Below are 21,464 nucleotides of genomic sequence, written 5' to 3'. Positions count from 1 at the left end.
CAGGGGTGTGCCGAGCTCCTGGGGTGCCGGCGTAGCCAGAGGCTAGAGAGGGAAAGCCAGGAGGAGGTGAAAGGTGGATGGGTTGAGCCTGTGGCAGGTGATCTCAGCCAGGATGAAGACAAGGAACCGAGGGGAAGGAATGGTGCAATGACAGGAAGATGTAGGTCAGTGAGCAGCTGCAGTCTTAAAAGGAGGAGGTGATTTTTTTTCACTCCTTTTTGCGAAATAGCAAAGAAGTACCATTACTGAGTAGGATTCATGGGGATGGCTACCAAAACATAAATCATTTGACAGCCATCATATTACTAATGTGTAGTTCTCTGAAAGGAAAAACTTCAGTGTTGACTGAATATTTTTATCTGAGCATCAGTTATAACAAAAGCAGTCTTGCTTGCTGTGGCTGCCACAGCCAGCTTTTTACCATATTCCCATTAGGAGAGTTCTAGGATGACCTTTCTGTAACTGTTTGCAACACCTTTGTTCAGTTCTCTTTGTCTGGGTTAGTAAGCATAACATAATCTTCTTTTGTATAAATTCTTCAAGAGTATACTTACATTTTACAATTTTATTTCCAAATCCAAAGTTGAGCCATAGTATTCCAGAGCAAATGTGTTCACCTCTGCAGGATGTCTCTTAAAAGACTAAAAACAGATTTGAGGGCTGCACAGAGAGGGGATGGTGGGGGAAACAGGGATGGATCATAGGAGATGAGGATAGAGTTGCAGGTTTTTGTGTAGAAAAGCAAGCCTTCCATGTTCCTTGACCGAGGTGTGCAACACTGGAAAAAGTCAGCAATGCTTAGCTCTTGTGCACTACAGAGACTGAGGGACATGGATGGAATTTCAAAATAATTCAGTTCTGCTTTGCAAACTAAGTGGCCGGATTTTTGGAATGACTCCTACTGAAAATAAAAATCTTTTGAAAGTCTGTGGTCTGTGATCCTGTCTCCTGGCACTGCCAGAATGTTCGTGTCAAATATTTTCCATTCTTTGCGTGAATTTACCCTTTCCAAGTTTGTGTTCTGTTCTAATGCAAATAATCTGGGTACTTTAAAGATTGGATATTTTCATTCAGTCAAGACAAACATAATAATTTGAACCTGAAGCATAACTATATTTTTATTTTCTGTACCTTCCTGTATATCTTCACTTACAACTGCATATAACTGAGCTAAACCTGATTACAAAGCCACCACCTCTCACTGAAGCAAGGTGCAACATCTAGCTTACATAAAGCTCTGTGCCAGGAAGAGGTTGGCAGGCTTGCTCAGAAGACAGTACAGATGATCTCCTGCCAATGTGGAGCACTGCTGGTTAAAGTGAGGAATATGAAACATCATTGGAAACATCATGTTCTCCCATAATTCAAGCAATTATATGAAAAGGTAACTCAGGCTACTTACACAGTTTAGCCTTTGCAGCTGGCAGTTCTGTTTTTCTGGAGGAAAGATTTGTCCTTTTTAGAAGTTTCTCTAGCATTTTGTGCTCCTGCCTCTAGCTGTTTTGTGAGTACTGAGCTTTGCCTTCTTTAGAGCTCAATAAAAGGTGAGTTCCCTAGTCATATTTCCCCACTGGTAGACCCTAGATTCTGCCTTGTAAGTCCTTGCTGTTGGGCAGTTCTACCAGAGTTTTGTTCTTAGAGCTTCAACCTTCCTCCAACTGAGCAGAATGGGGAGTGGAGGGGGGGAACACACAACATATAAGTACTGCAAATTGTGTTTTATTGCATGTGTTATCTTCCAGAAATTGGTATGCTTTAAGAGAGTAGCTTTGATCCATGGGAGGGGAAAAAAAAAAAAAAAAAAAGACAACCATACTATCTGGTATGAATTGTTCCCCAGAAGTGGGCCTATATTCTTGAATTGTGATGGTTATTCACCATGTCGCTGTTTTCATTCTTGATTTTGTACCTATTGATCTTTTACACAGATTGAAATTATTCCATTTGTCCATAAGTGAGATGTCAGGCACATAAAAATTCTTAATTCAGCTTAGGACAATTAATTTCCTGAATGAGAATGAGAGGGGGGGTGGATACAGAACTTTTTTACCCCATGGAATAAGAAGCAATATAAAAGCAGAAGCAGTTACCAGCGTATGTTAGTGTTGTTTCAGAACTCACTATAAAGCATTGTGTCTCACACATCTAAATACTTAGAAGAGCATCTCCTTAGTTTTTGTGAGGAGGTTATGTGTGAGACCTCAGATAAGTATTTTTTTCCCCACTGTAACTGAGCTTTATTAATTCTGTGTCTTGGGACATGATATTGAGATCGTACTACTTTGCACACGTGGACATTAATCAGAAGTAAATGATATTTTTCTCTGTTAGATGGTAGGATGTAAGTATAAAATTCACCCTGACACAGGAGTTACTGGATGAGCTAAAGCCAGAACAAACGGGACACCTCTCTCTACTACAGCTGGAACACCATCTTATTTATCATTGGTTTATCTGCCGCATTTCACAAATACGTTAGACGCAGCCACTACAGGAGGGTATGACCTTAATCTTATATTCAGGTTTGCAATTTTTGTTTGCAGTATAAATTTTATTTTTTACTACAGTACAAATTTTGTTAAAGATCTTGACAATATGAAACGTATCTTCTGAAAATGTGTCTTTTATGGGATTTAAAACCAATTTATGCAAAATCTTACATCTCTTTGAATAGTGATTTACTTGATTATATAACGTAGTCAGAATGAAGGAGTTACTCTGCTTGTAGCTGATTTTATCTCCTTATGAGTTCCAGTGTTGGTGTTAATTTTAAGGGGACATTTTGGAAATCTAAGTTAAGCTAAGGGGAAAAGAGACACTGACTTTAGATACAGGATGCAGGAAGATGGTTTGGAATGCTACATCAAAGCATAGTAGCTTTTGTTAAAGTCTTAGATTTCTGCAGGTCATGTTCAGCTTCTATCATTTCCCAAATCGTGTTCATGGAAAGATATATCTTCTGTGTTAAGTTTTACTTTGACCGATGTTTTTACTTATCATGTACACCTTTAAGCAACTTTTTTTTTTATGTGAAAGTGTTCTTGAGGTAGGAGTAACAGGTTTTTTGTGCCCACAAAATAAATCTGTACAGTCTTTATTAGGTATAACTTTGTTCGCTGATCCATAAAGTGTACTGAACACATTTAAATTTTCCAAATACAGAGTTGCCAAGAGCCAGGGTCATTTTAATTTATTTTTGTTTTAAACAAAAACTATATATTCGCTTCCTTCTTCTAGCATCCATGGCTTGAAGGTTATCTCTGTCTACTTGCATTTGACTCTTTGGAAAATATATTGGCTATTTTCTGAGTGTTCATTCTTTTCTGTTCCACATTCCACGTCACAGTGAGGTTTTTGAACATAAGGTAAATCTAAATGATGAAATTAACATGATCTAACTTAAAGTTTGATTGATTTTATCAGTAGAAAGTTTTTTCTCATGTCTGATCTAAGCCACCTTGACCGTCATTTTACAATGCTGTATCTTGTCCAGAACATAATTCATTCCCTTCCTCTTGCAGTTACCTGTTACATGTTTTAAGACTCTCAAACCACCAGTCCTCAGGGCTTTCTCTTCCCTTTAGAGTAAACAGTTCAAATTCTTTCATTCGTTTCTCAGAACTTTATTTCCAGTCTTTATCTTTCTCTTCCCAGATCTCTACAGTTAGTTCAAATCTCTGTTCTGTATTGCCCAAAGCTGGATGGAGGACTTCAGCAGAGATCTGTATAGTGCTTTGTAACATTAGAGTGCTTTGTCCTTTTGCCCTTAACATTGTTCTCTTGAAGGATGGCTGTTTTTAACAACTCATTTTAATATCCCTTCCTATGGAGTTGCATGCTATTTCCAAGTACAGTTGTGCTTTCTTGAAATCTGTTATTCTGCTGTTCCATTTCCTGCTTTTCCCAAGTCCCTTGATTTCTACCATTTTATGAGCTTATGATCAGTATAAATGAAAACTTTGAGTTAAGATGCCCTAATGTCTACTTAAACTACTTCCAAGTAATGTTTTCAGTATTATTTTTTAATTTGCCTCACCGCAACAGAGGAAGAAGAAATAATCTTAGAGGTAAGAGAGAGAGAGGCTTGTGAAGTGTCCACAACTGTTTTTTGTGGTTTTTGTTTTGTTTTGTTTTGTTTTCCCATGAGTGATAGAACTACTCATCTTGTGTGTACAGAAACTTCTACTCCAGAAAATTGCAATTTGACTACCATGTCTCTTACTTTCCAGATAGGCAAGAGAAAGCACTTATCAAGGCTTGGCGTATTCTATGCAGGTGCTGACTGGTGGGTCGTTACATGTCTATGTGTAATTTACTCCAAGAACCTTCAAAGAGATGAGTTATTGCTGTCTTTCCTTCTGTCTGTGGGTTTGGACCAGTTTAAATTATCAAGGTCAGATTTTCCTGAAGCTTTCAGAAAAGTTCATGTCTTGGAAGACCTCAGTTCTTCTGTCAGGTTGAAATTGGTCTAACTCAAAAACTCTTAGGGGGGTACTTGCAAACAGAGGGGCAACATAATAACATAACCCATTGTTTTCTTTGAAAAGTTTAAAATTTTTCACATTGAAAAGCTTAATTCAGATGAGTTTTTGCTGCTTGTCATGCATTTGAAAAGGCACTTTCCTTTGAACCAAGCAAAACATGCTTCTGTCACTCCTTTCTTTCAGTGTGCTTACACCTGACTTCTGTCTTTTGAATTCCTGGTGTTCTTTTTCTTACTTCTTCTGTCTTCAGCCAAGAACCACAACTCCCAGATGTTTGCCTCTGGCTAGATGTGTATCTACTAATGAAAATTAGTACCACACGTTGGGATGAGGACTTTCCTTGTTGTATATACCTAGACTTCTATAAAACCTGAGGAGAGCATTTATTTAAGAATAATTTCTGCAAATGTAGAGGAGGAAGGTTCAGATGGGAGAATGCAAGCCATTCTGATCTTCAGTGTTTCATAATTACTGGAACAGCTTATAAAAATAATTTTATTGCATGATGTACTGAAAATAACCATGTACAATTTATTTCTAGATTATTTTTTATTAATCTTAAAGTAATTGAAGTAGAATACATTTGACTGTGAGCTCTAAGATTGAGTTAGCCAATTTAATAATGGTTAATGCATGTCATTACAATTAAATAGGCATTAAGCAGTCGTCAAGGAATGGATCATCTTTTCCAATTATACCAGGAAGAAATTGAAATTAGTGGGAATACAGTGCCTCTTGGAGGACTTATTGTACCACCTCTGGGATCTTGGAGGAGTCCTGTGAGTTCCTCACAAGTATAGAGGTGGAGATCACTCAATCATAGCAGATTGAAATCACCTTTTCTTAATATTTAAAAAGTAAATCAAAATAGAGAAGGGTGTTACTGTTTCTGCTGTTTTTTAGAAAGAAAAAAATATCCGAAGAAAGCAATTCATTGTAATTTGTGAAAATACACAGCTTTTCTGCAATTGGGCACGAGTGTAAAAGAAATATCAGACTGTATTTGTGTTTTAAATGGATGTAAAGATTCTGCAGAATCATGTCAAATTTCTCACCTAGACTTTTTGCAGTATTGTGATAATCTTATATCATTTATTGCTCAGGTACCTCTATTAAGATAGTTTAATTGCTTACTTTCTCATATTTAGCTGTCTCACTCAGCTTTTCAGCATGTAACCAATGTATTTGTACCTTATAAGAAGCTGCAAGTGTAGAATTTGTTATGGTATGTTTCTTCTCACTACTCTTGTGTTATGAACTGCAGGATTTAAATATAGTCGGTGCTAATGTAAACTTCACAGTTTTTTCCGTAGTTCTGTCTCTCATTCAAAAAAAAAAAAAAAAAAAAAAAAAAGGAATCTACCTCCAGTTAAGAGGTTGACATTTCTCTGAAATACACATTTTATTCTACAGAATATTCTCCACAGTCTACAGAAATGTTTATTTCCATTTTTGTAGTACTGAGTTGTTCCGTATCACACTCATCTTAATTAGTCATGAATTCTGTTTCTGATGGGATTTCTTGCTGTAGTCTTGAAAGCAACATATGAAGAGCTTGTGTAAGCTTTCTATAATTATATTGCTTTTTCTGTATTGCTTACAATTTCAATCTATTTTTTTTTATGCAGTGGTACTCAAGTGTTTGATTGTTTTCTAGATCATTCTTCCTCCCAGATATTTTACAGCAATGCTTGATGCTTAGCCTTGCAGCCTCTAAGAATCAATTACATTGGGACTGGTATTATATACCATCTTGTTCAGATTTTTTTTTTTCCCAAATATGTACTGATTTGAGTTCCTTAGCAATGAATTTCAACTGTAATCCACCTTTGGTGTTGTTCACAATTTATTCAAGTATTTATAGACTAATAAAAATTAGCCAGTTTTCTATACACGTTGCATCTGGGCAGCCCTGATCAGGGAAGAAGAAGAATTAAAAAAGTACGTGTGGGTGCCTTCACAATAGCACAAGCCAGATTGTTTAATCATGACACTTTAGGCCAGATTGTGGTGCTCAGTTGATTCTAGTCACTTCTCTTGCAAAGAAATCAAGAGGCTATCATAGGATGTGTGGGAAAAAAAAAAAAAAAAAGTGTAATGAGTAATTTGGAACAATTTAATTTAGGAAGTATATTTAAAGTATGTAAAGGAGTAAACCGGCTTTAACTTGCATAATTGAAATGGTGGAACCCATTCCTATAAGACTTTAGGATTAAATATCCATGTGAAATATAGCAAGTTGAAAAATTTTTATGGTTGGTATTAGTATTATTTTAAAAACAAAATAGGAGTTTTGAAAGAAAATGTCAGACCTTCAACAAAATCTCACTAGTTGGTGGATCCAGGTTACTCTGTAAACTTCTTCTGGGCTTCTTGCAACATAACTTGGACTGCAACCTATCTATCCTCATGTCATGTTGTTATAGTAGATGGTACACTGATGCGATCAGGTATGCCAGTTCTGATGCTGGCTTTGGTATGATCCATCCCAGTTTAATTATGCCATGAGCTCTACTGCCAAGTTGCCTAACTATTGTTTAAATGAATTCCTTTCTTGCTTAAGACAGTTTCTCTTGTGTTTTAAGGTGTCAAGATATTCATTTTCTCAACTTTTGTCACTTCGTGATATAATGTGAGACTATAGCCACCTTTAGTAATGGTTGTCTCTCATCTTCCTCAAATTCTTCTACCCTAAAGTTCTGTTCTTTATTATAAAAATGAAAAGGCTTTTTTGAACTTTTTTCTTTTTTTTTTTTTTTCTTTTACCAGTTTTGCTTTGTTTTCCTACTGAGCTTTTAATTACCCTACATGAGAAGTTAGCAGCACATCCTGGTTGCCTCTTTTTGTTCTTGAGAAAAATTGTTTTTCCCCATCATTAAATCTGTAACTTTTTGATTCTGGTATTTCATCTCTTTCTTTGTCAGTGGTATGCTAGGAGATTCATATTTAAATACCATTACAAAAGAAATTAATTACCTTAGAGGATCTTCCAACCTAGAAAAGATTAAAAAAAATATATATATATATAGAGAGAGAGAGAGAGAGAATAAATAGTAAAATTTGTCTGATTTCATTAAGAAAATTGGCAATGATTTTCTGTCTTCACTTTTCTGAGATATGATAGATAACTCATTGCAATAACAGGAATGTCTTGCAGAGCACGTTTTCCACTTAACTTGTGCATTACACTCAAAATAAGTGGAATAACGTACAAATTATTCTAATGATACACAACTCTGAGGTAGGAAATGTGAATGCTGTAAATTCTGTTCATGATACTTTCACAAAGGACCCAGTGTTCAGTGCCTTCCAAAAGTCTTCATCAAAACTGGTGCTGTCATCTTGGGAGCGAAGGGTGGCCTGAGGCTTTCTGAAGCTTTAACACATTAAGACTGAATCTTGTCGTGTATTTAGCATGGGAAGTCCAGGGACACGTCCATCCTGATAGGAAATGAGTCTCATTATTAAGCTGTTTCCTTTTGTCTCCTGTACAGAATCCTGGTCCTGTTTGAAGCCACTGTAGTTTATAATGGGAAAGCACTAGGATCCAACGCTGATCCAGTCATGCAAGTTACTGCGCAGCATCTGTCTGTTCACCTGTAATGTTTTCCTCACAAGGGAATTTTGTGGAGAGAACAATCTGATGTTAGTTAAAACACTTTCTGGTGTTCTTTGCAAAGTCTGTACGTGGGAAGCTGAGCTGGTGGATTGCTTCATATAGATTTTATAATAGAGCCTGCACTGGGCAAAATCACTAAGAGTCTGGTTAGATAATATCAAGTATCTTTCTATTCAATTACATTTTCAGTCACAAAAATGTGTAGAGACTCCACTGAATGACTTCCTAAATGATAAATCATTTCTGGAAGAAATTTCATATGTTAGGAGATCACCACTAGTGTCACACAGAAATGGAAACCATTTCAAGTAGTACTACTTTGACCCTTGTTTGTTTTCTGCCATTCATTCTTAAAGCCAAAGCCATGGGATATGAATGATAGGGAGAGATCCTGATGTGGCCAGGCAGTGTGACTCTTGTAGTTCACTATGAGCTTTGGAAATAATAGCAAACACTTGCTGCAACTTGACGCCAGGAACTGTGCCAGAATTCCTGTAACCTAGGCGTCTCATCTCGTTCTTTTGTCTGATTCAACGTGTCTAGCTTTCTACTCTGTAATTGCTGTAAGGTTAGGAAATACCTTCTGGTATGCGTAACTATCTCCCTGGTTAGTGAACTTCACTGTTATGTCTCTAGTAATTTAAAATTATTAAACTTCATCTTTGCCTTCCCAGTTATATCTTTGCCATCCCTTCTTTCATCTTTCATCTTTGCCATCCCTTCCCATTTATATTGAGTCCCCTTTGAATTCTCCAGCAACAATGGAAAGCAGAATAATAGCTATATCAGGCCTTTTACATACTCCTTTTTCATTTTAATGTTTCTTGCTATTGCTTGTAATGTACAGATGTAAAGTCATTAGAAGAATGTACTATGTGATTTTTTTTCCCTGTGTACTGTTTATGTGTCTTAGTTGGTACTGGATTTTATCTGTTTATACAGCAATTTCGGAAATCTACAGCTCAAAGCAGTGTTTGCTACTGGCGTGAAAGCTCTCCAAAGAAATTCTTCCTGTGTGTCCCAAGTCGGTGTGAATACATCTAAATTTCTCTGCTATACAGAGATGTATGTGGTTTTTATTTTGACAAATACTATAGTGCAACCATTCTGCAATGTGTAATTCACAGAATCACAGAATTTTCTAGGTTGGAAGAGACCTCAAGGTCATCGAGTCCAACCTCCAACCTAACGCTAACAGCCCTCCACTAAACCATATCCCTAAGCTCTACATCTAAACGTCTTTTGAAGACTTCCAGGGATGGTGACTCCACCACTTCCCTGGGCAGCCTGTTCCAGTGCCTCACAACCCTTTCAGTGAAGAAATTCTTCCTAACATCTAACCTAAAACTCCCCTGGCTCAACTTAAGCCCATTCCCCCTCGTCCTGTCACCAGGCACGTGGGAGAACAGACCAACCTCTCTATAGCCTCCTTTAATGTACTTATAAAGAGCGATAAGGTTGCCCCTGAGCCTCCTCTTCTCCAGGCTGAACAAGCCCAGCTCCCTCAGCCGCTCCTCGTAGGACTTGTTCTCCAGGCCCCTCACCAGCTTCGTCGCCCTTCTCTGCACCCGCTCAAGCACCTCCATGTCCTTCTTGTAGCGAGGGGCCCAAAACTGAACACAGTACTCGAGGTGCGGCCTCACCAGAGCTGAGTACAGGGGGACGATCACCTCCCTAGCCCTGCTGGTCACACTGTTCCTGATACAAGCCAGGATGCCGTTGGCCTTCTTGGCCACCTGAGCACACTGCTGGCTCATATTCAGCCGACTATCCACCATCACTCCCAGGTCCTTCTCTGCCTGGCAGCTCTCCAACCATTCCTCTCCCAGCCTGTAGCTCTGCTTGGGGTTATTGCGCCCCAGGTGCAGGACCCGGCACTTGGCCTTGTTGAACTTCATGCAGTTGACCTCAGCCCATCGGTGCAGCCTACTGGACTAAATTCATTACAGATGAAAATGTACATAAAATCACATAGTACATTCTTCTAATGACTTTACATCTGTACATTCAGCTTACTGGACTAAATTTATTACAGATGAAAATGTACATATCCATAGATTTTGGGAAAACTGCACACAGACAATTTACTTCGTTGCAAATAATCATTCACTGATGCCAGAATGCGCAGTGCCTGTGATGTGTGCAGGGATGGAAACACATATCCTGACACACCAGGATAAGAGGCAACTTGAATAAGGATGTCTGCATAAAACTTATAAAAGATGATGAAACATTCATCTTCCAAGTTCATCTCTGCTCTAGCTTAGACTTTTTATGACTGTTGTCTCTGGACTTCTGCCAATTTTTTTCCTTCCTGAACCTTGTGAGTAAGAAGTCTGTCTTCCAGCTTCCCATGTTGCATTCAAAAGTATTATTTTATCTCTTTTTATTCCTTATACTGTACAAGGAAGCTGTTTCTAAAATGCTTCATAGTGCCCAATACTAGCTCTATTTTGTGATAGTGTTCAAGGGAAGGTCACTAGTGACATAAAAGGTGAAATTCCAATTTGTTTTGTTGAGAAAAGGTTCAAGTCACACAGAGTATTAATATGCTATGAGATTTTTCTTCTGATGTTAAGTAGCATGTATTCTTCATGTAGGTTATTGTTCTTTCTACAGGCAATATATCTGATAGAAAGGGGATTGTAAAATTGAATATGGAGCAAGTGTTTGTCACAGCAGTGTACTTAGTCCAATATCTGCATAGTAAGGATTTTTTTATTTTATAACAATGCTTTCTATTTAACAGTATGTTTTGAATGATCTTGTCTTTCACAGCAGTAGTTGTCACTGCAGGACTCCATTATTTTGTGCTGTAAAATCTATTACAAGGTGGATGTCTTGGAGCTCCATTTCTGCTTAACTGAAAAAAAAATGGTGCAAGTGTGGGAAATGAAGACCTCATCTTCTCATCTGCTTTTTTTGCTATTTGTCCATACTATGCTGCCATGAATTTGTACAAGGAAGCTGGAAGTTCTCGGTTAGTCATTAGATTTCAGTTACAGGTGGTTGTTGGTTAGTTGGTTGTGTTTCAAAGTGATTTCGCTGGTGAGTATGAAGAGTAAGGTGAAAGGACCCAAGCTTCACACAAGCACAAAGTGACAGAGCAGAACAAGCAGCAGCTCGTACAGCTTACAAGGGAGCAAACTTCTCAGTTTCTGAGTTGTTAGATTCTAAACCTCTAGGAAGTTCAATAGCACATGGATTCTCAAGTTACTGTGAAGGTTTCTTAAATTTCCTAAGTCTTCTGAACAGTCCTGCACATTTTGCTCTGTTTTTAGCAATTGCTTCACTACCAGGTGTATTTTTTTTCTCAAAATTTCAGTGGAAATCAATAACCAGTCTGAACAAGGGTTCTGCAGACACAGGAGTAATAGCACATGTGTTTTTTTGTTTTGTTTCTATTTACAGTTTGTGCTGTGTGAAAATTACACTTTCTTCTGGCTTGGTCACATTTTAAGAGGCTGTGGCCTACATTTTAGCACCTTCTAGACATCAGTTTCACAATTATTTTTAATTTAAGACTTGTATGTATAGCTCAGTAAGCTACAAACTCACTGTGTAGCCATTTTTGGTTTGTATTTTCAGGATTTACAGGCTCAGACCTCTCAATGTGTTGTAACAGAGAAGAAACAATATACTTGCAATAAAGGATATCATTGCCAATAACTGCAGAGATTTGTGAAGTGATCTCAGTCTGTTGATCTTATATTCATTATAGGAAACTTCTGATTTTTGTAATCTTATATTTTCCTTTCCGTAACCCTTTTCTTTTCCTGAGGACTTCATGCAATCATTAAGAATTCTAGTCTCTAATGGATACTGAGGGACGGTGTTTCTGTGAGAAAGCACTAGTTGTAGCAGGCTTGTATAGAACAGTTTTATTCTTTGAGACCCAGTCTTCTCATGACAATGTTCCCTAGAGGACAGAGTTGCATATCAGCCACTTCAAAATCTGACTATCCAGTGGGAAGCTCTTGGGGGGGATTTAGGCTGACCATACCCTTCTTATGGCTGAAATGGGACCCCATATTATCCCATCTTCAGCTTCTGCTCCAGGAGGGTACAAGCCTCTAAAGGTCCTGTGTACTGCCTGCCATCACCATGTAGCTGTCTCACACATCCTAGGACATCTAAAATCACCTGCATTTAGGGTCTTTCCCCAGATTTTTCCCCCACCCCCAATGTTAGGAAGGAAATGTCTGTTTAGAACCAAACCATCTGCAAGCAACCAGATGGTGCATCCGTGATTACCAGTCTGTGCTCCCATCAGTTCTTGGCTGTAGCAATGCACTGTCACAATTTGCTCAGGATTTCAGTGGGTACTTGAAATCTGGCAGGTACTGAGCAAAGGTGTCTTTCATTTGTTTCACAGATTTCAACATCTACCCCTTTCATATTCATATCTGTCACAGAAGTTTTATGTGGATCACTCAGCTTGTGTTGCCTTTCTTTTTTTTTTTATAGGTTTTATGCAACAATGTGATAACATCTGATCCTGATCCAGACACAGATTAAACTTTCTTCTTAAACTGAGTGAGAGTAAAATAAAGTTTCACCTGTTTCTGGATCACTTTTTGTTTGTTGTGGAGAATTTATATTAAAAGACAGACTTTTTCTTTATTCTCCTAGTAGTTTTGCTTCAAAGATATAGCTATTTGTACTTACTACTGCTGTATTGGAAGTGACCATAGTAGGGCACACTTTTTTTTTTTTTTTTTTTTGAGAGGGCTTTCAAAAAGCAGATCAGTTTCTGGATTTCTTTACAGTGTACATGTATATTGCCTCTACAGAACAGACTTGTGTGAAAACATGAGCTCTTGGGTCCTCATAGCTCCAGTCATGTGGGTTTACTCCTAACTCATGCTGGTGTAAGTGGTTACCTCTTTGCCAGCAAATTAGTCACAGTCAGCACACAGATTCAGTAGTGTCACACTATGCCCATGTTGTTCAGCCCTAGCTCTCCACTTCAACATGATTCTGGCTCATGTTGACTAGCACTCTCCCAGAGGCTGCATGACCTAAATGAAATGAAAATGTCTTTCCTCACTTTCTGGGTAGTATAAACAAATATTTAAGTCTTATTCACACTATTGCACAGATATATTTTATTTTTCTTTGCTAATGGAAATCTCATGTTTTGTAACTCCTCCTTTGAAAAGTGTTGCCAGAAGTCTGCTTAGGCTTTCAGATTAGTTTGCATGATTCTAATAGCACTGTTAGATTTGTTGTTAGTGTTAATTTCTCCATTTCAAACCTGAGGGGGGTTAAGAGGATATTCCTCATGATAGAAAAGATAGAAATTGTTTCAAAATCATTTTGCTAACTGCAGAATATGGGGATATAAGGTGTATTGCATTTAAAGCTGGTTTTATTGACTGTATTGGCATTGCTCCTGTTGACTTCAATGGCATTAAAATCTTTCCCAGGAATTCTCTTGCTGTGAGTATCTTACTGGAAACCACTTTGCAACTGTGGTTTAAAGCTGCTGCCAAATCTGTCGACATTGATTCTGTATAACTGTGTGCTGCACACAGAGTTATGAGCTGGAGCTGCCAGTACGACCTTCGGTTGCAAGAGAGCAAAAGGCAGCATGTTCTAGTAAACTAAACAGACTCAGCACAAGCAAGTTGCATATTATAGTCCTGATTGTGCTGTTGGTTTCTGTGAAGCTGATGAAATCCTGGATTTGTCTATCTCAGTGGTAAAATATCTGTTCACTTTGAATTTCTTCTATAGCCTGTCTGCCTTGAGTGTCTTTATAACTTGCATTGGTGGATTCATTGCATTTGTGCCTAGAAAGTACCCTTTCTCTGTAGCAGACTAGTGAGTGACTATTGTGATTTGGAATACTGGCAGAATTTTTTAAACAAGCCAAGAAAATGTGGATTAGCATATCACAAAGCATGTTTACTCAAAATTTGTAAAGGAATCCAAAAATAAAGTTGCTGAATAACTCTGGGCTGCTGCTTAAGATGGCATTTTCACCACAGAAATGGAGTGTTATAAATAAGATACAAATTTTAAAAATGTGACCAAGGAGGTGCAGGGAATGAACTCCTCCTGGGACTGGAGCTGTGCTTTCACAATTTTTACTAACAGTCTGGGAAAAAAAAGGGGTGAGGAGAAATAGATGACAATAGGTGTTGACAGTACAGAATTTTTCAGAGTAGTGGAGGATTAATTCTGGATAACAACACAAAGTTCTCATAGTAACATTTGATAAAATGGTAGAAAAAATTACGTGTCACTAATTAAAAAGCAATACATGAATTGGAAGAGGAAAATGTTCCTAACATGCAAAAATAGCAGTGCGCTATAAAGAGGTGTTTATTGCAGCTAAGGAAGGATATACTGTAATCACTAGGGATATTTCTGGAACTGTGAACTGTTGCAAAAAGGCAGACAGAATGTCAGAGATCTTGACAAAAGCAACAGAAAACAAGCCAAAGCATCATTTCCCGGTGTGTAAATTGACACTGTGCCCTCCAGTATTGTATGTAATTTTAATTCCCTTATCCTGCATTACAAAAAGGTATTATTGAGCTAGGCAGACTGAAGAGAAAGTTGAACATTATAATATAGATTATTCATTTTTTCCTATGCAAGAAGAAAGAGGCTAATCTAGTCTTAAATAGATTAAGGTTCTTCAGTTTGAAAAGGACAAGTGGAGAAGCAGAAGTCATTTCAGTAAAGAGAACGACAAGTAGCATAATTTCTCAAACAGAAAAATTGAATAGAGGGCAGCGGTCAGAAAGTAAATTATCAAGTGAAATTTATCAGTTGTATAATAAATAATTTTTTTTTTTTTTTTTTACAGATTAAATCAATTATTGAAATTCACAGTTTGTATCCACATCAGTTGCAGGTTCAAAAGTGATGAACAAATTCATAGTTATCCCCTGATGATGCAATTAATTAAATGTGATGACAGAGTCTTGGGTTCATGAAACATCCAAGCCACAAATTGTTGAAAGTTAGGAGAATATACTCAAGAAAGCATCATTCTCTATTTTTGCTTCTAGAACCTTTGTTTTATCTGCTAGGATTGGTACAGGCAGGGGGCTAGAAATCTCCTATTCCCTACAGATGTTCTTATGGATAGTTGTAAGTGTACAATTCAGCAAAGCACCCAGTGATCTCAATGCATCCCAATCCCTCTCTTAAGCATCCCAATAATCTACTCTCCAGAAGCAGCAAATCTGCTTATTTAGGTTATTCCAGTGTTTGTACTCTTTTTTTTTTTTTTTTTTTTCCCCCCCCCCCCGGGACTCCAAGGTTGGGTGAAATGCCCTGTTTTCCCCACTTTAGTTTTTAGATGAGATGTCACTGTTTTTCTGAATTTGTTTTCCCAGCCTTGTACTGACCTTGCGCTATCTGAAGACTGTTGGTTTTCATTGTTCATAGACTGTCACGTGTTAGAAAATTTGGGTCACCATTTAACGTTGTGTTCAGTGCTTTACTCCTGTTGATGTGCCATTTACCACTAGCTGTTTGTATTAAGAATAGAAGGGGATGGTGGTTGCATCTTTAAATATATATACCATACCGACTGTATAAACCAGGAGCAGCTGAATGCAGAGCATTTTGTTGCAGAAGAGAGCTTTGCAATGCAGGACTCTGATATAAGCCAAAGCTTCTCTGCTCCTTTACAAATAAAACATGTAACTGTAAAGTGTTTATTAATAAAATTGCTAAACATCATGCTAATTCTCTCCTCTGGACTAAGGTTCATTATCACATCGGCACAGCTTGCCAAACTACAACGTCAATGGAATTGCCATAGATGACCATAAGTATGCTCTTAGCCTGTGGCAAACATAAGGTAATGGGGCTTAGCTTAGTCCTTGATGGAATAGAGCATTGTGTCGTAGCGTACACACAGCTCTTGTGGCTTACCTGAAATATGACTGGACCAGGTGTTTAACTCACTCTCATAGAATGTTTTTCGTGGTAAATGGGTTAGCCTAAAAGAATAATTAGCTTTAGGTAGAGGTGCCTATGCAGAATAGCTTCAAAGGTCTACACTCGCATGGGGAGAACCAGCTCTCTATTCCTTCTCCTTCACAAGGTAGTAAGTCTTCCCAAAGGCTAGATGAATTTCTGTTCACCATCACCCTGGAATTTCTTCCTTTTTTGGGTTTCTTCAAAATCTTTACATTCTATCCTGTATCCTGCTTTTTTTTTTCTTTTGGGAAAGCACTGTAAATCCAAGATTGGACAGTAAGCTACAATTGAAATCAAAATCATCTGAAGATAAAGGCAACTTAATGCAGTATGCTAGGTCTAGCAAGTGCAGTGAATTTGTGGTTGTTCTTAACGTAATTACTGTATTTCAGCTTGCTGCATTGCATAAATAATCTTTTATTTTGGCTTATCCATCCCACAGGCAGTAATGGATTAATGCAATTTTTTCATATGGTTGTAGGCTTTGCTTTAGAATAAGCTCAAAAATGGTCCTTTTTAACAGAAGGATTACATTTTTTAATTATTTTTTGAATTGGCAAGTTGAACATTACTAGAAAGTAACCGGAAATGCTGTCCTATTTTGTGGAAATAAGGGGTTACTTCTATTTTAAAGAACAATCTGATAAACATTCTCAATATAGGTTGGTCTGAAAAGATTGCAGTTGAAAACTTGAGCTTCTTTCACTTGTGAACTCCCAAAGTTTTAGAATATTTTAAAGACAAATTAATTTTGTCCACGCATGATTGTAAATTTCTAGGAGTCGGTCACAATAGCATGACGAATTCCAGCAAACAAAGGGTGTGCATTTGTCCATGTGTATTGCCTTTTGTTTCTTTTTTTTTCTGTTTTGTAATACCTTTAGAACTATGGAAGAGGTAATTGGAAGTATAATTAAAGGCATTTTTGAAATTGGAACAGAAATGGAAGGCTGGGATTATTGCTGTTTTGGGTACTTCCTCAGATCTGAAGAACAGCATGGCAAAGGTGCCCTATTTTAGGCAGGATTTCCTGTTTATGGGTTAGCTGCTGTAGCGGGTTACACAAGCGTTTCAGAAGCAGCGTCAGGCCCAGTGTAGGTGAGTTTTCAATGCCGCCCTTCCCTTTTTATAGTTTGGTCTTGCAAGAACAGAGTATTGTGGTTTGCATTTAATCACCTTTGAAATAATTGTCCAATTAAACAGTAATATGTTGCCAGTCTTTCATAAGTTTCCAGTGTTTCAAAATAGACAAGGGAGTGGTGTTGAAGACGCCTGCAATTGAAGACGTTGGTGGAGAGGAGAGAAAATTGAATATATTTGCAGTGATCAGTAGCACCAGCAGTGTTAGAAGCCCCCTCCTCCAAGTATAAATTGCATTATCTGATATGGTGAGAGGTCTAAATGCCTCTCCTGCTTTGTTGTATATTAGAGGAAAAGATTTACTTCAAGGTTTAAGGTTTTGGTATAAACTTTGATCAGTTGAAGAGTTATTAATCCCAGGTTTCTGTTCTATATTTTCAGAAGAATGGTGTATCAAATGGAACTCTCTACAAAAAAACATTTATTGAGCACTTTGAACAGGCACCAATGTATGTTGCAGTTCTTACTTTCGTGGGTTTTGGAGTGGGCACAATATTTGGCTACCTGCGGGATTTTATGAGAGCCTGGGGACTAGAAAAACGTAACATTGCTGAAGAGAGAGAACAACAAAAAGTACGTATAAAAAAGTATGTATGTATCCACAGCTGAGTTTTCCACTGTCAGCAGAATAGAATCTCAATGTCTTAGGTCAATTCAAAGAAAAAGAAAACTCATAAACCCTTTATTGTTAACTATATCATCTAGCTATATCTCTTCAACCCCTATCTTTCCATATGCTACTTTATCCTTTCTAGCAATAGGCAGAACTAACATCTTTGTGATTGCTCACTTATGTTTGTCAAACTGCTAGTCACAAAGCACCTCAGCAAGTTCAATTGCATTCTAACTTCATTTAACTTCATCTAACTTCATTTAATTTCATCTAACTTCATTCTAACTGTTCCTCTTACAAATAAAATTCCCAAAATAATGTTTTCTGATTTGGCTTCTCAAAGATGCTTGCACTACAAAATGAAATACAATGGTGTAATCTTTATATGAGCATTCTCTTGGAATAACTTTTTTCAATTCACTTATTTTGGCCATTCATGCACTATTTTGATTTCAGATATGCTAGTTAAATCTTGACACCATCCACAATGTATCTACATGGTCAGTTAATTCTCCAGTCTTCTACATATGTAACTACATGCCATGTTATTTCATCAGTCCATTGAATCCAATATCTAACATGGCTATATTTCTGTTTCATATAAAACTTTATTTTGATTCTGTACCTTTCTTTTAGTTTAATTTTCAAATTAAAATCCATAGATAGAAACTAATCATCAGCCAAACTCATTGTCTTAACTGTTTGGATGTCCAGTCTAGACCAATAATGCCCAGATCATTTGGACTAACTTTAATCTAGCATGGCCAATATTTAATGAAATACGGTGAGTTATTTCTCTGTTTTCAATCTGCTCTGCACGTAGCAAAATGTTCAGTTTGAAACGTTTAGATTCTCCAAGTGGAAATAGTGGAAATATCATGAATTCATTTCGAACGTTCCAAATATTGGAGTGGAGAGTTAGGCCAACTTGTGGACCATGTGAAGTTTAAGAAAAAAAAATGTAGTTCAAAGTAATTAAACATATTTGTCGATTGGAATTGTGACATAGGAATATGTGGTTGTTGTAACCCTCTGTTTACTAATGAATCAATTTTTCCTTTGTAATGGGAATGACTTGGGTTCCCTAGCAGAGATTTTCCTAGCAACATAACCCTGTGCATGTTTTCAAACCAGGATTTTGTGCCACTTTATCAAGATTTTGAGAACTTTTACACCAGAAACCTCTATATGAGAATACGTGATAACTGGAATCGTCCAATTTGCAGTGTCCCAGGGCCGCAGTTTGACCTTATGGAACGCGTTACAGATGATTACAACTGGACATTTAGGTGAGTCAGCTTACATTCTGCAGGTGTCAGTTTCTTAAGAATTAATCCTGATACATCTGCAAAGCACAGAAAGGTGCGTCTAGCCCATTATACCTAATCCCCAGATATATCCGTTAGCACTTTTTTTCCGAAATCAGTACAGTTCTGACAATTTGTCCTCTTTCTTCTGAATATTGTTTGGCAATGCAATGTGGAAGACACTGAACTCTATCAGAAGTGAGATTTGTTTGGCAATGTCAGCACACGTAGAACAGCTTATGCTTCATTTATAATAGATCTTTAGTCAGAATATTGCAACTAAGGTTGTTGTATCCCTTGGTTAGGATTTAAATAATAATTTCTTGCATTGCATAAGTGCTCCTTCTAACTTGCATAGTGAGTCTCTGGCAGTGAGTCTTAAGCAGTTTACAGCTTGAGGATTTCAGTATATCACAACTGTTATTGAGTTAAATGATATGAAAATTTACCATATAGATAATGTGCAGATTGGCTACACTAACAATATTTTTTTTGGTTTGGTTGGTTGGGTTTTGGTCCATGAAATTGCCATTTCACCTGGCAAAAAAAGGGAAAGGTTGGAAAAACTTGTAGGATGTTAATGATATAAGGATTGTCAATTCCAAATATGAACCCAACAGTGGAACAAAATTTGGGATTTTTTTCTTCTGTTTTCATTTAGTGTGTGTGGGAGGGTTGCAGCATTGTTTAAAAATTTTTTTGATTTATAGGTTTACAGGAAGAACTATCAAGAACGTAATCAATATGGGTTCTTATAACTACCTCGGCTTTGCAGAAACAGAACCTAATGCTTTGAAAACTGTAACCAAAGAGTTACAAAAGTATGGAACAGGAATCTGCAGTACCAGACAAGAAATGGGTGAGTAAACAGCTAGATGGCCACCAATGTTTCTGTAACTATATGATTTTTCGTACAGGTATCTTGAAGGAACTGGAAACTTAGAGAATTTTAATCATATCAACAAGTACTTGTTTGACTATTAACAATGATATTTTATTAATTATAATGTAAGGACTTTTTTCAAAGGAGAAAATATTACTCTTAAATATTACTCAAAAAATATTACTATTTTTTTAGAAAAGTAAAAATTTCCAGTGTGCATGTAAGGAAGAGATTCAGGAAGGTTTCGTCTCACTTTTTTGAGTTGATATGTCCTTTAAGAAATAAATGTGTTTTCACTTTCTGGGCTGCATGTGGTGTTATCTTCAATCCTATATTTTTATACAAATCCTTTAACCAAACCATTATTAAATGTGGATATAATTATGCATTTCTAATAGTGCAATCAGCCTGCATTTCAGGGAAAGCAATTTCCATCTAAACTCAGGAGGAGGTGTTTCTCTAAGCTTTAACTTTCTTGGGAGCTGTCAAAAGGGAAAAGTAGGCTTCACAGCATGGAGAAGTCCTTTATAGACTTCTTTTATCCAACAACCTGATTTTTTTTTTCGTTTTGTATCTCTCGTAGCAAATTTTTTTCCTCCCAAAATCTCATGAAAAACAAAAACTTTATTATTTAATTTCTTTCATTTTTCATTTCTTTCATTTCTTTCATTTTAAGTCTCATTTCCAGGGAGAAGAAAATAATAATAAAATAAAAATAAACCTTGTCATTACTTATCTTGTCATCATGGTTTGATTTTCAGTAATAAAATTGTCATTGACGACACACTGAGAGGGTTTACAGGTTGACCCTACTTTCTTTTTGTAGGTGACCCATGTGGTGACTGCAATATATTGTTTAACCTGAATTGCATGCATGCTTGAAAGTTGTCACCACTACTAGTCATCTAAGGTATTCAAGGAACATTTCTCTGTGTCTTTTTGCCTTGAATTCTATTTTGTCTGAGAATGCGTTGGGTTGTTTTCAGTACTTCAAAGAATATGTCTGGTGTTTGTCGGTCTTTATCTTTTGCCTTTGGAATTCTTTAATTTGGAAGACTCGCAATGGCTTTTAGTTTATTTAAAAAAAAAAAAAAAGTCTTCAAATATTAAGTCATAGAATCATTTCTGTTGAAAAAGACCTTTAAGATCATCAAGCCCAACCATCCACCTAACGCTTCAAGTCCACTGCTAAACCATGTACCTGTGCACCACATCTCTGTGTCTTTTAGATGTTACTGCTCATCTCCATCTAGTCTGTTTCAACAGCCACAGTGTGCAGATTTCTAGGACTTTCTCTTTATCTGAATTCCTGTTCAATAATCCTGAAGTGAATTTCAGGGAGCAGATGAGCTGGGAGGATTTATTAAAATAGAGAAGCATAGTGTTAAGACCTGGCTTAAGTCACATAGAGGAGCAGTCATAGCATTTTCTCCCAGGCAGCTAGTAGAGGTCCTGTGCTTCTGTGGTCAGT

At 37.1% G+C, this 21,464-nt stretch overlaps 1 protein-coding gene across 1 annotated transcript in view; it reads left to right on the top strand.

Annotated features, from left to right (window-relative positions):
* The window catches only part of SPTLC3 (serine palmitoyltransferase long chain base subunit 3), a gene marked incomplete at both ends in the record, with an annotated part of 84,412 nt that overhangs the window by 14,472 nt on the left and 48,476 nt on the right, over positions 1 to 21,464 (top strand). Inside the window, 3 exons of the mRNA XM_084283653.1 lie at positions 17,572 to 17,763; positions 18,938 to 19,092; positions 19,821 to 19,969. Coding sequence (XP_084139779.1) covers positions 17,572 to 17,763; positions 18,938 to 19,092; positions 19,821 to 19,969 — 496 coding nt within the window. The remainder of the gene's footprint in view (positions 1 to 17,571; positions 17,764 to 18,937; positions 19,093 to 19,820; positions 19,970 to 21,464) is intronic.

This window comes from Netta rufina (assembly GCF_964035555.1).
Source record: "Netta rufina genome assembly, chromosome: 3".
NCBI classification, from domain to species: Eukaryota; Metazoa; Chordata; class Aves; order Anseriformes; family Anatidae; genus Netta; species Netta rufina.
Note: the sequence above shows the minus strand (reverse complement) of the source record. Positions and strands in the feature narration are given on the sequence as shown.